Source organism: Rhinoderma darwinii, chromosome 5 (genome assembly GCF_050947455.1).
Source record: "Rhinoderma darwinii isolate aRhiDar2 chromosome 5, aRhiDar2.hap1, whole genome shotgun sequence".
Lineage (NCBI taxonomy): Eukaryota > Metazoa > Chordata > Amphibia > Anura > Rhinodermatidae > Rhinoderma > Rhinoderma darwinii.
Genome location: NC_134691.1, coordinates 54,760,555 through 54,775,646, shown reverse-complemented (window position 1 = coordinate 54,775,646; position 15,092 = coordinate 54,760,555). Strand labels below are relative to the sequence as shown.

General features: G+C 44.5%; 1 protein-coding gene across 1 annotated transcript in view; it reads left to right on the top strand.

Moving 5' to 3' along the window:
• The window catches only part of SLC26A7 (solute carrier family 26 member 7), an 83,499-nt gene that overhangs the window by 30,007 nt on the left and 38,400 nt on the right, over nt 1–15,092 (top strand). The window contains exons 9-11 of the mRNA XM_075828067.1: nt 1,957–2,034; nt 2,116–2,211; nt 8,069–8,175. Of these exons, the coding sequence (XP_075684182.1) occupies nt 1,957–2,034; nt 2,116–2,211; nt 8,069–8,175 (281 nt within the window). The remainder of the gene's footprint in view (nt 1–1,956; nt 2,035–2,115; nt 2,212–8,068; nt 8,176–15,092) is intronic.

Genomic DNA, 15,092 nt, shown 5'->3' with positions numbered 1-15,092 from the left:
GTCCAGGGTGATCATGGTTTAATTGATGATTATTTTCATGTGCGCGCGCTGGTCCTTTAAGGCCGGGCATGAGCGTACACGCGCACCCTACGGGACACAGCAGAACGGAGCGGAAGTGAGCGCTCACGTCTCCTGTGGAGGAGATGCGGGGCAGCACTCACAGATCCATGGCTGCGGCCATTGGGGGGTGAGTAATCCCGACTGTCCGCGGCCGTGGACGCTGCAATATATATATATACAGCCCCACAACCAAGCTCAGTACATATATACAACTTCAGAACAGAGCTTTGTACATATATACAGCGCCACAACCAGTCTCAGTGCATATATATACATCAACAGAACAGAGCTCAGTACATATATGCAGCACCACAGCCATGCTTAGTACATATATACAGCACTAGAACAAAGCTCAGTACATATTTACAGAACCATCACAAATATAGCTCGGTACGGAGATCATTTGCAAGTTCAGTGTAATCCCTGCCGTATAGGTTTGTACAGAGTAAAACTACAGTTCCCAGCATGGCTCGAACAATGGTCAGGATATGATGTGAGTTGCCGTTTCCCCAAAATTAAAATTATATCACCCATCAACTCATTGCAGACCATACAGTGACTAAAGTACTGATTAGAGGCAGTATAAACATTTATATTGAGTGACTCACAGGTTACGTTTTCACAGTTTGGAGTCCTTCTTTGTCTCTTTTTTTTCTCCATCCGGTCCAGACATTATGATGACTTTTCCCGGCCATGACCCATTTCTATAGTTTGTCCCTCCGATGTCTTCCGCTTCTCACTTTTCAAATATTTCCGCACCTATAAACAAAGATAAAATTCTCATGATGCCACACACTAATCCCCTAAATATAATAACACCTTACAGTGTCCCTGATCATAAAAGCACCATAAACTGTGTCCCACACATGCACACAGTGCCCCCCGTAGATAGAGCCCCCTATAGATAGGGCCCCCAGTAAATAGTGCCCCCTGTAGATAGTGCCAACTGTAGATATAGCCCCTGTAGATAGTGCCCCACATAGAGCCCCCTGTAGACACTCCTATATATAGTGCCCCCTGTAGAGCCTCCTGTAGCTAGTACCCCCATAGAGCCTCCTGTAGATAGTGCCTCTATAGAGTCTATTGGAGAGAGATAGTGCCTCCCTGGAGATAGTGCCCCATATACAGCCCCCTGTAGCTAGAGCCCCCCTAGAGCCCCCTGTAGCTAGAGCCCCCTGTAGATAAAGCCCCTCTGTAGATAAAGCTCCCCTGTTGATAAAATCCCCCTGCAGCCACTCACACTGGTAACTGAAAAAAAACGAAAAAACTTTACATACTCACATGAGCTTGTTTCGTTGTTTTTGATGGAGCAGAACAGAAATCATAACGCAGATGTGAACTCAAACTCACTTGTACTGTATTTTATTGCAGGGCTGTATAATATTCTTGTTTGGATTAGGTTTAGGTCCTTCCCACTCAGGCAGCACTAGAAAATCAACCTGCAGCTTCAGGCTACAATTGCACAAGATAAGGGGAAATAATGCAGGAACAAGAAAGATTGTAATTTTTTAGTTTTCTGTGATCCGAAAGGGAGGTTTATGATATATACCCTTGTGGACATTCAATTAAATTATATCTTATATTTGTTTAGTGCCTCTTTGTGCAATTTTTAGTCACTTTCACTTTGAAATGAATGAGTCTAAAGGATCGGCTTTTGTCTACATGAGTCTAAAGGCCGGTGCTACAGTGAGGGCTCTGACCAATCAGATTTAGTGCATCTAAGCGGAGTATGTCAGGTCCCACGATCGACCATTTAGCTACTATATTCTGTATTCTTAAAAGGATGGACAGCGGCGGAACAAATAGCATTTTGGTGACAGATGCACTTTTACTGTCAAAGTTCAGATATACAGTAATATGCATTGTAATTCTTTCTAGTTTTTCTATGTTCTTCAGGTGGCCTGTCTGATATCATGCATGTTGGTCCTGCTTGTCATTTATTTTGTGGCACCGCTCTTATACTGGCTACCTATGGTAAGGGAAATTATGGTAAGAGAAACATTTTTTTGAACCTACATTTCAATTTAAAGCTGCTAACCCACATTTCCATTGCAGTGTGTCCTGGCAGCTATAATAGTTGTGGGACTGAAAGGAATGCTCATACAGTTCAGAGATTTGAAGAAATATTGGAATGTTGATAAATATGATTGGGTAAGTGCTGTAAAAACGGATTTCCTCTCTTATACTCTTTCATTTTATACTCAAATATCCATCTATAAACCACATTTGCATTGTGGTTATTATATAATGATTGACAGATTGAAATTGCCTTGGTTCATCCAGGTCTAGTGAAGTTACCAAAGAGTATATGAACAATTAACCCATTAGTGACCACCAATATGTCTTTTCACAGTGGTCACTATCGGGCCTTAAAGAGGCTCTGTCACCAGATTTTGCAGCCCCTATCTGCTATTGCAGCAGATAGGCGCTGCAATGTAGATTACAGTAACGTTTTTATTTTTTAAAAACTAGCATTTTTGGCCAAGTTATGACCATTTTCGTATTTATGCAAATGAGGCTTGCAAAAGTACAACTGGGCGTGTTGAAAAGTAAAAGTACAACTGGGCGTGTATTATGTGCGTACATCGGGGCGTGTTTACTACTTTTACTAGCTGGGCGCTCTGATGAGAAGTATCATCCACTTCTCTTCACAACACCCAGCTTCCGGCAGTGCAGATCTGTGACGTCACTCACAGGTCCTGCATCGTGTCGGCACCAGAGGCTACAGATGATTCTGCAGCAGCATCGGCGTTTGCAGGTAAGTCGATGTAGCTACTTACCTGCAAATGCTGATGCTGCTGCAGAATCAACTGTAGCCTCTGGTGCCGACACGATGCAGGACCTGTGAGTGACGTCACAGATCTGCACTGCCAGAAGCTGGGCGTTGTGAAGAGAAGTGGATGATACTTCTCATCAGAGCGCCCAGCTAGTAAAAGTAGTAAACACACCCCGATGTACGCACATAATACACGCCCAGTTGTACTTTTACTTTTCAACACGCCCAGTTGTACTTTTGCAAGCCTCATTTGCATAAATACGAAAATGGTCATAACTTGGCCAAAAATGCTCGTTTTTTAAAAATAAAAACGTTACTGTAATCTACATTGCAGCGCCGATGTGCTGCAATAGCAGATAGGGGTTGCAAAATCTGGTGACAGAGCCTCTTTAAGCAAGGCTGCTGCCTTTTCACGGGGGCTTAGTCTAAGTCCTGCACAGGTGTCCCGTGCGGGCTGGAGTGGGTGCTTGTCTTTCTTATGACAGGGGCTTCTGCTCTAATGGTCGCGATTTAAGTTTATTTCAATCGCGACTTTTTAACCCTTTAGATGACGCGGTCAGTAGCGACCGCGGCATCTATGCGGTTTGCAGAGGGAAGGGGCTCCCTCTGTCACTCATCGGCGGCCCGCAAATGCGATCACGGGCCACAGATATTTTGCCTTGGTAGCTGGGGCCTAACAAAAGCCCCTAGTCCTTTCTTGGCTATAAGCCTATTAGGCCGTGCCAGAATCATGTCCTAATAGAGGCTTGTCAGTTCTACACCGACATGAAATAATGCTTTGAAATACAAAGTATACCAAAGCATCATGTCAGCGGTCAAAAGATCGCATAGTGAAGTCCCTTAATGGGACTAAAAAAAATATTAATGTGAAAAAAATGTATTAAGAAAGTGAACAGTAAAAAATAAATAAACATTTTTTTTCTATAAAAAGTATATATTTTTTGTATAAGTGTAAAAAACAATAAAATTACATATTTATGGCATCTCCGCGATTGTAATGACCCAAGCAATAAAATTAACTTACTTTCCTTTAATTGCGACTGTTTAACCCTTTGGACGCCACGATCATAATAAACGCGAGCAATAAAATTAACATGTTATTTAACCCCTTAAAGGGGTTGGCCACTATCAGCATACAATTTCAAAAGTGCCCCAGACAATAAAGAAAGCCCTAATGAATTGTTATGAGGGCAAATAAAGTAAATAATATATGATTTATGTAGCCTCCCCGCCTTACCATAGTCCAGTAGCAGCGCTCTCTCCGCAAGCTGGTGTGGGAGGGACATATTAAAAATGAAAGACAAGCTCCCAGCATGCATCATTCCCAGCACAGCACATCCTTCTCTGCCTGTCATCTTTTGACAACACCTCAGTCAGCGGCTGCTTCACCTCAGCTACCACTGTACAGCTGTATAATAAAGTGTACCTCATTATACACTCCAACAGTATATATACACCTGTGTGTAAATGTATATATAATACACACATATGTAGACAGAGAGATAGTGATCACAGTTTTGTTTGTTTTTTTGATGGGGGGGGATATAGTAAATCTTTATTCAGAGATGGAAATGGGGAATTTTTTACCATTTTTATTATCTCTATCTCTCTCATTTTTATGTATTTATATCTTCTGTGTGTGTGTGTATATATATATATATATATACTATTCCTCCTCAATTAATTAGAATATATAAAAAAGTTAATTTATTTCAGTAATTCTATTCAAAAGGTGAAACTCATATATTACATAGACTCATTACACACACAGTGATCTATTTCCAGCATTTTTTTCTTTTAATGTTGATGATTATGGTAACAGTTAATGAAAACCCCAAATTTAGTGTTTCAGAAAATTAGAATATTATATAAGCCCAATTTCAAAAATGATTTTTAATACCGAAATGTTGGCGTACTGAAAAGTATGTACGGTATATGCCCTCAATACTTGGTCGGCTGAATTGCCGCATTAATGAGGCGTGGCATGGAGGCAATCAGCCTGTTGCAATGCTGAGGTGTTATGGAAGCCCAGGTTGCTTTGATATCGGTCTTCATCTCGTCTACATTGTTAGGTCTGGTGTGTCTCATCTTCCTCTTTACAATATCCAGTGGACCAACACCGTTGCTCAGTGGTCCAAAGTCCTGTTTTCAGATGAAAGTAAGTTTTCATCAGGCAAAGTGTTAGAAGCGGCTCTGTGCCGAGACTCCAGCTATGGGCAAGCCCCAGTGCCACATTGCCCTCTGTAGATAATGCCACACACACCCCTTGTAGATAGTGCCACACACACACACACACACACACACACACACACACACACACACACACACACACACACACACACACAGTAGATAGCTCCATTGGGTCTCCCTCTAGGAGTCGAATCCCTAGCCAGAGCGTTGCTGATGCTGTGGCCAAGGATTCCTCTGCTGGAGGAGCCCCTGATGTCACAGTCCATAGACTGTCCAGGGGATCCTCCTGGACCGGAATGTGATGTCAGGGGCAACCCTAAAGCCGGTGTCCTGCAGAAGAGCACTAGTATAGGCTCTGCTCTGGAACTCTGGGGAAGCCACTGACATCAGTGTCCATATATGGACAGTGATGTCAGGGGCTTGCCCAGAGCTGGAGTCCCAAAGCAGAGCCACTTTTAGCTCTTTGCCTGGGATTCTAGCTCTGTTCCTGACATCACTGTCCATATATGGACAGAGATGTCAGGGGCAACCCCAGAGCTGGAGTCCCGGGCAGAGCGCTAGTAGCGATCTTCCTGGGACCCCAGCTCTGCTCCTGACATCAGTGTCCAAATATGGACAGTGATGTCAGGACAATCCCAGAGCCGGCGTCCCGGGCAGGGCGCTTCTAGCGCCATGCTCTGGGACCCCGGCTCTGTGGAAGCCCCTGACAACACTGTCCATGTATGGACAGTGATGTCAGTGGCTTCCGCAGAGTGCCGGAGCAGAGCCTATACAAACGCTCTGCCCGGGACTCCGCCTCTGGGGAAGCCTCTGACATCGCTGTCCATATATGGACAGTGATGTCAGGGGATTCCACAGAGTCCCGGAGCAGAGCCTATACTAGCGCACTGCCCAGGACTCTGGCTCTGGGGAAGCCCCTGACATCGCTGACCATATATGGACAGCGATGTCAGGGGATTCCACAGAGACCCGGAGCAAAGCCTATACTAGCGCTCTTCCAGGGACTCCGTCTCTGGGGAAGCCACAGACATCACTGTCCATATATATTCTTCTGCCTCTCCATGTCGCGCGCTGCCATGGACGAGGCAGGCGTGACAGCGGCGGATAGCGGATCTTTTACATGGGGGCGTGGCTTGCCAGAACTGGCAAAGAAGGCCGAAGGGCTGAAGACATCATATTAGTAAGTGTCTTGTTTGCATCAAGACACCATTTAACAGCATTTAATAGTAAACTGGCCAACTCCTTAGTGACCAGCCTATTTAAATGACCAAGCAATTTTTTAAGTTTTTCCATCGTCGCATTTCAAAAGCTATAACTTTTTTATTTTTGCGTCGACATAGCTGTATAAGGACTTGTTTTGTGAAGGACAAGTTGTACTTTTTAATAGCACCATTTTGGGTTACATATAATTTATTGATTAACTGTGATTAACTTTTTTGGGGGGTAATTGAAAAAAACCCAGCAATTTACCACTTTTTTTTTTTTTTGCGTCCTTAACTTACGCTGTATACTGTGTGGTATAAATAACATAACTTTATTCAGCGGTTCGTTACGATTGCGTCGATGCTACATTTATATGGTTTTCTTATGTTTTCCTACTTTTACACAGTAAAAACAGTTTTTTCAAAATTATTTGTTTTTGTGTCTCCATATTTGAAGAGCCATAACTGTTTTATTTTTCCACCGATGCAGCTGTATGAGGGCTTTTTTTTTGCCAGACGACTTGTAGTTCTCATCGGTACCATTTTGAAGTACATGCAACTTTTTGATCTCTTTTTATCACATTTGTGTGAAGATGGGATTCACAGAAAACAGCAATTCTGGCATTGTTTTTTTATTTTATTTTTTACAGCGTTCGTCAAGAGGGTTAAATAACATAATAGCGTTAGAGTTGGGGTCGTTACGGACGAAGCGATACCAAATATGTGTAATTTTGTTACTTTTTTTTCCATAATAAAGCATTTTGTAAGGGAAAAAGTGGGTTTTTCATTTTTTTTTCTTTTGGGGTTTTTATTTATTTAACTTTATTAAACTTTTTTTAAAATGTTTTTTAAAAAAAGGAGGAAGCTGAGAGCATGGAGTTTTTCCTTTTCACAGCACCGTTTATTTATTCTGATGCAGCGCAGTGAAAAGCTGTATGTATCAGAATAAAACATGTTAGTGGCCACCGTGAAAGGGCGTATTGGCGGTCACTAACGGGTTAAACCACAAGGTCAACGGCGTAAAAAAGTTCAAAAGTCTTTTTTAATGTGCAAAAGTAGTAAAACATAAAAAAAACTATACATATGTGGTCTGATATCTTTGTAATCTGACCAACCTATAGAATAGAGGTAACATGTTATTTATCCCGCATGCTGAACGGAGTAAATTTAAAATGCATAAAACAATGGTGGCTTTGCTGGTTTTTTTTCTATTCTCCCCCCCAAAAAGCTAATAAAAGTTAACCAAAAATTATATATACCTCAAAATGGTGCTATTCTAAAATACAACTCATCCCGCAAAATACAGCCATGTCGACGGAAAAATAAAAAAGTTATGGTTCTTTGAATGGTAAAACGAAAAAAAAAAAAAAATTGCTTGGTCATTAATGCCTAAAATATGCTAGTCACTAAGGGGTTAATCCTCATAAGTTTCAAGATCTATCATTTGAACCAGGGGACCACCCCAGGATCCCATTGCCTAGAAAGCTTCTTGTGAGGTTCATATTACTGGGGCATTCCCTGAAACTGCTACGAGGCTCATATATAGGAAATGGATGGTGAGCTGGGAACGGGCTTTAAGGACCTGGACAGCATGCTATATATATATATATATATATATATATATATATATATATATATATATATATACAGTGCATACAACCAGTTAAGCTCTCTTTGTAGCCATCTGACCATATTCCAAATAAGGCAAAACTAAAATGTGTTGTACCACTTTCACTCATTAGAATGTAAATAGACAGAGCAGTTTGTCGGCTTTAACCCTACTTATAATAGCTTTATTTCCATGCTGGATGGAATTTATTATTCCATACTTTATTTGTAGGTAATCTGGATTTGCACCTATCTAGTTACAATCTGTTTTGCTGCGAATGTTGGTCTTTTATTTGGCGTTGTGTTTAGCATTGCGGTTGGAGTACTTAGATTAACCAGGTAAGACCCATTTATATATTTCATTGTCCCTGTGTTTCTTTTTGAGTTGGCTCCTGCATTTGTTCTCTATATAAATATATTGTCAGTATTCAGATTATCTAGCCTGTACTCTTAAAAGAGAAATAACTAAAGATATTAAATGTATTTTAAAAATGTGAAAATATTTTTCTAATATCTTATGCCTGTGTCAAGGAACCCTGCGAGAACAATAATAAAAAATAATAATCTTTTTTTTCATAGCGCCAACATATTCCACATATTTGACAAATAATCAAAACAAGTGAACAAATAATGAAATAAAAGGAGCAAGGACTCTGCCCATAAGAGCTTACAATCTAAATGTACTGGGAGGAGTGACTCAATAGGTACAGAGTGCTAATTTTATCCAGGGAACCAGGCCTTCTCTTGGCAAAGGGAATTTAAATACAACTGCATGAATCCGTCACCCAGCCAGTATTTGGACAAACCAGGGACAAACGCAAGATTTTTAAATGGGGGTTTCCAAATGCATACTTTTTAAACCAAGGTTTTTTTTTCGCCACGCTCATGCTACCCTCTGGTTTTTATGCTACAAGTATTGGTCTGCACGTATCCACCAGCTGAGCTGTTTATATTACAATGTGGCTGTATTTTTCAGTAACAGTATGGGGGTATTATTCAGTCACTATGTGGTTATAGTGTGGCGGTATTATTCAGTAACAGCATGGTGGTATTACTCAGTTACTATGTGGTTATGGTGTGGTGGTGTTATTCAGTAACAGCATGGGGGTATTACTCAGTCACTATGTAGTTATAGTGTGGCGGTATTATTCAGTAACAGCATGGGGGTATTACTCAGTCACTATGTGGTTATGGTGTGGCGGTATTATTCAGTAACAGTATGGGGGTATTATTCAGTCACTATGTGGTTATGGTGTGGCGGTATTATTCAGTAACAGTATGGGGGTATTATTCAGTCACTATGTGGTTATGGTGTGGCGGTATTATTCATTAACAGTATGGGGGTATTATTCAGTCACTATGTGGTTATAGTGTGGCGGTATTATTCAGTAAAAGTATCGGGGTATTATTCAGTCACTGTGGTTATAGTGTGGCGGTATTATTCAGTAACAGTATGGTGGTATTATTCATTCACTATGTGGTAGTAATGAGTGGTCATGGTGTGGTGGTATTATTCAGTAACAATATGGGGATTATTATTCAGTCACTATGTGGTTATGGTGTGGCGGTATTATTCAGTTACAGTATGGGGGTATTATTCATTCACTATGTAGTAGTAATGAGTGGTCATGGTGTGGCGGTATTATTCAGTTACAGTATGGTGGTATTATTAATTTACTATGTGGTTATGGTGTGGCGGTATTATTCAGTAACAATATGGTGGTATTATTCATTCACTATGTGGTAGTAATAAGTGGTCATGGTGTGGTGGTATAATTCAGTTACAGTATGGTGGTATTATTCATTTACTATGTGGTAGTAATGAGTGGTCATGGTGTCGCAATATTATTCAGTAACATTATTGTAATGACGGGGGTGGGGAGACAGACAAGTGAGCCCTAATCTACCCACCACTCAGTCCCTGCCTACTTGCAACGACCCGCCCTAGGCGACGGGGTACAACTGGGCGACGGTCCCTACGCTCAATAAGTGCACGACAGACAACAGACAAGGGTACACAGAGCTAGGGGGAGAAAGGGGCAGTTGCCCACGGCAACACCGTGAGCAACAAGAGTAGTAAACGAGCCGAGTCAAACTAGGAGAGTACGAGGTGCCAAACGCAGAGCAGAAGAGTAGTAAACAAGCCGAGTCAAACCAGGAGTGTACGAGGTACCAAACACAGAGCAGCAGAGTAGTCAGCAAGCCGGGGTCAATATGAAGCAAGGACAATGGTACAAGAAGCTGCAGCAGGGCCAGGAAACCACACGAGAAGAATCACAAGCAAAGGAGGAACAGGAAAGGCAGGTATAAATAGACAGAGGGCGGGAGCTAGCTCCGTCTGGCCAGGCTGGGATAGGTTCTCCCACTCCTAAGCCTGCCACCCTGAGTGGTGGAAGATGGAGTCAGTCTCACAGACATAGAAGCAGGTGCAGACTGATTATCTATGGGCGTTAACCCCGAAGCTGTGCCTGGCAGATCCTTTACAGTACACCCCCTTTTATGAGGGGCCACCGAACCCTTTCTAAGTGGACCTGGTTTACTGGGGAAACGAAGGTGAAACCTCCTGACCAATATCCCAGCGTGAACATCCCGAGCGGGTACCCAAGTCCTCTCCTCAGGCCCGTATCCTCTCCAATGGACCAGGTACTGGAGGGAGCCTTGGACCATCCTGCTGTCCACAATCTTGGCCACCTCGAATTCTGCCCCTCAGGGGTGAGAACAGGGACCGGAGGTTTCCTCGAGGGAGCCAAGGACGGGGAGCAGCGTTTAAGGAGGGAGGCATGGAACACGTCATGTACTCGAAAAGATGGGACAACTCCAGTCGGAATGAGACAGGATTGAGGACTTCAATGACCTTGTACAGCCCTATAAACCGGGGAGCAAACTTCTTGGACGGGACCTTAAGGCGCAAATTTTTAGACGATAGCCACACCAGATCCCTGACCATAAACAAGGGGTTAGCAGAACGTTTTCTATCTGCCTGAGTTTTTTGTATGCTCTGGGACGCCTCTAGGTTCTTCTGAACCTGAGCCCAGACTGTGCACAGTTCTCGATGAACGACCTCTACCTCGGGATTGTTGGAACTACCAGGTGAAACGGAAGAGAACCGTGGATTAAACCCAAAATTACAGAAAAAGGGGGAGACACCTGACGAGTTACTGACCCGGTTATTAAGGGAAAATTTGGCGAGGGGAATGAATGAGACCCAATCATATTGACAGTCAGAGATAAAACACCTTAAATATTGTTCTAGAGACTGATTAGTCCTCTCAGTTTGGCCATTTGTTTCAGGATGGAAGGCAGAGGAGAAGGACAAATCAATCTCCAACTTTTTACAGAAGGCTCTCCAAAACAATGAAACAAATTGTACCCCTCTATCAGAAACAATATTGACAGGGACCCCATGGAGACGCAGGATGTGTTTGACAAACAAGGTAGCTAACGTCTTAGCATTGGGTAGTTTTTTGAGGGGCACAAAGTGGCACATCTTACTGAAGCGGTCTACTACAACCCACACCACCGACTTGCCTTGAGATGGAGGTAAATCGGTGATAAAATCCATGGAGATATGGGTCCAAGGTCCCTGGGGAATGGGCAAAGAACATAGTAAGCCCGCTGGTCGGGACCTGGGAGTCTTTGACCTAGCACAAACTTCACAAGCAGCGACGTAGGCCTTAACGTCTTTAGGCAACCCAAGCCACCAATAGTTTCTGGCAATGAGGTGCTTGGTACCCAGGATGCCGGGATGGCCAGATAGTGCAGAGTCATGATTTTCCCTAAGTACCCTTAGCCGGAATTGCAGGGGACCAAACAGCTTGTTCTCAGGAAGGCTCCCGGGAGCTGAAGCTTGATCAGCCGCAATTTCAGAGACTAAATCAGAATCAATAGCGGAAATGATTATACCTGGAGGCAAAATACAAGCAGGATCTTCCTCCGAAGGAGGGCTGGCCATGAAGCTACGTGACAGTGCATCAGCCTTAACATTTTTTAGACCCAGCCCTATAGGTAACCACAAAGTTGAATCTGGTAAAAAATAACGCCCAACGAGCTTGTCTCGGGTTTAGCCTCCGGGCAGATTCTAGGAAAACCAGATTCTTGTGGTCGGTAAGGACCGTTACCTGGTGCCTAGCCCCCTCCAGGAAGTGGCGCCACTCTTCAAATGCCTATTTAATGGCTAAGAGTTCGCAGTTGCCAATATCATAGTTACTCTCAGTGGGTGAAAACTTCCTGGAGAAGTAGGCACAGGGACGGAGATGGGTAAGGGACCTGGTACCCTGGGACAAGACAGCCCCCACTCCCACCTCGGACGCGTCAACCACCACGATAAATGGCTCCATTTGGTTGGGCTGAACCAGCACCGGGGCCGAGATAAAGCACTTCTTAAGGACCTCAAAAGCCTGGACAGGTTCAGGAGGCCAGTGGAGGAGATCAGCACCTTTGCGAGTGAGATCCGTAAGAGGCTTAGCGATGACCGAGAAGTTAGCAATAAACCTCCTGTAATAATTAGCGAACCCCAGGAAGCACTGTAACGCCTTCAGGGAGGCAGGTTGGACCCATTCCGCCACAGCCTGGACCTTGGCGGGGTCCATGCGGAATTCATGGGGAGTGAGGATTTGGCCCAAAAATTGTATCTCCTGCACCCCATACACACATTTTTCGTTCTTTGCAAACAGTTTGTTTTCTCGAATGACCTGGCGCACCTTCCTGACATGCTCAATGTGGGAGGACCAGTCCTTTGAAAACACAAGTATGTAATCAAGGTACTCTACAAGAAATAACCCCAGGTAGTCTCTTAAAATCGAATTTATGAAATTCTGGAAGACCGCAGGAGCATTACACAACCCAAAGGGCATGACGAGGCATTCGAAATGACCTTCGGGCGTGTTAAACGCAGTCTTCCACTCATCCCCCTCTTTGATGCGGATAAGGTTATACGCCCCCCGTAGATCAAACTTAGAGAACCATTGGGCCCCCTGAACCTGATTAAAGAGATCAGGAATCAGAGGAAGGGGATACTGGTTCCTTACAGTGACCTTATTCAAGCTTCGGTAGTCAATGCATGGCCTAAGACCACCATCCTTCTTCCCTACGAAGAAGAAGCCAGCACCTACCGGAGAAGTAGAGGGGCGAATGTAACCCTTGGCCAGGCATTCCTGGATATACTCTCTCATGGCTTCACGTTCGGGACAAGAGAGATTAAATATCCTACCCTTAGGGAGTTTAGCTCCTGGTACCAAATTGATTGCGCAATCATATTCTCTATGAGGAGGTAACACTTCGGAGGCCTCCTTAGAGAAAACATCGGCGAAGTCCTGAACAAACTCAGGTAGCTTGTTCACCACCTCAGGGGGAGAAATAGAATTAACAGAAAAACATGACGTCAAGCATTCATTACCCCACTTGGTAAGGTCCCCAGAATTCCAGTCAAACGTGGGATTATGCAACTGCAACCAGGGAAGGCCTAAAACCAAATCGGACGATAATCCCTTCATTAACAGTACAGAGCACTGCTCCAAATGCATGGAGCCAACAAGGAGTTCAAAAACAGGGGTATGCTGTGTAAAATAACCATTAGCAAGAGGAGGGGAGTCGATACCCACTACCGGGACAGGTTTAGGCAAATCAATCAAAGGCATAGCTAGAGACATAGCAAATTCCACAGACATGATATTAGCAGAAGACCCTGAATCCACGAAGGCACTGCCGGTAGCAGACCTACCATCAAAAGAGACCTGAAAGGGAAGCAAGATTTTATTACATTTCATATTTACGGGAAATACCTGTGCGCCCAAGTGACCTCCCCGATGATCACTTAGGCGCGGAAGTTCTCCGGCTGCATTCTTACGCTTAGGACAGTTGTTCACTTGATGCTTGTCATCCCCACAGTAAAAGCAGAGACCATTCTTCCTGCGGAAATCTCTACGTTGTTGGGGGGACACGGAGGCCCCGAGTTGCATAGGTACCTCCGAGTCTTCCGGGGAGGAACGAAGCAACGGAACCTCGGAAGGCATCATGGGGGAGTCAGAGGAGAAAACATCATGACGTTCAAGTCGTCGTTCCCTGAGACGTTGGTCAAGTCGTACCGCTAAAGCCATAACCTGGTCTAGGGAGTTTGAAGAGGGATAACTAACTAGCAGATCTTTCAGGGCGTTCGACAGACCCAACCTAAACTGGCACCTTAAGGCAGGGTCATTCCACCGAGAAGCTACGCACCACTTCCTAAAGTCAGAGCAATACTCCTCAACAGGTCTCTTACCCTGGCGTAAGGTCACCAGCTGACTCTCGGCAAAAGCAGTCTTGTCAGTCTCGTCATAGATGAGTCCGAGAGCAGAAAAGAAAAGATTAACCGAGGAAAGTTAAGGGGCGTCAGGAGCCAAGGAGAAGGCCCATTCTTGGGGCCCTTCCTGGAGCCGGGTCATAATTATACCCACCCGTTGGCTCTCAGAACCTGAGGAGTGGGGCTTTAAAAGAAAATAGAGCCTACAACTCTCCCGAAAGGAGAGAAAAGTCTTCCGGTCCCCTGAGAACCGGTCGGGCAACTTGAGGTGGGGTTCAAGAGGTGAGGTGAGGGGGACTACCATGGTAGCATCAGGCTGTTGACCCTCTGAGCCAGGGCCTGGACCTGTAGGGAGAGACCCTGCATTTGCTGAGCCAGGGTCTCAAGGGGGTCCATAGTGGTGTCAGGGACGAGGGTAGACTAGGTATGGGCTTGTGATTATGTAATGACGGGGGTGGGGAGACAGACAAGTGAGCCCTAATCTACCCACCACTCAGTCCCTGCCTACTTGCAACGACCCGCCCTAGGCGACAGGGTACAACTGGGCGACAGTCCCTAAGCTCAATAAGTGCACGACAGACAACAGACAAGGGTACACAGAGCTAGGGGGAGAAAGGGGCAGTTGCCCACGGCAACACCGTGAGCAACAGGAGTAGTAAACGAGCCGAGTCAAACCAGGAGAGTACGAGGTGCCAAACGCAGAGCAGAAGAGTAGTAAACAAGCCGAGTCAAACCAGGAGTGTACGAGGTACCAAACACAGAGCAGCAGAGTAGTCAGCAAGCCGGGGTCAATATGAAGCAAGGACAATGGTACAAGAAGCTGCAGCAGGGCCAGGAAACCACACGAGAAGAATCACAAGCAAAGGAGGAACAGGAAAGGCAGGTATAAATAGACAGAGGGCGGGAGCTAGCTCCGTCTGGCCAGGCTGGGATAGGTTCTCCCACTCCTAAGCCTGCCACCCTGAGTGGTGGAAGATGG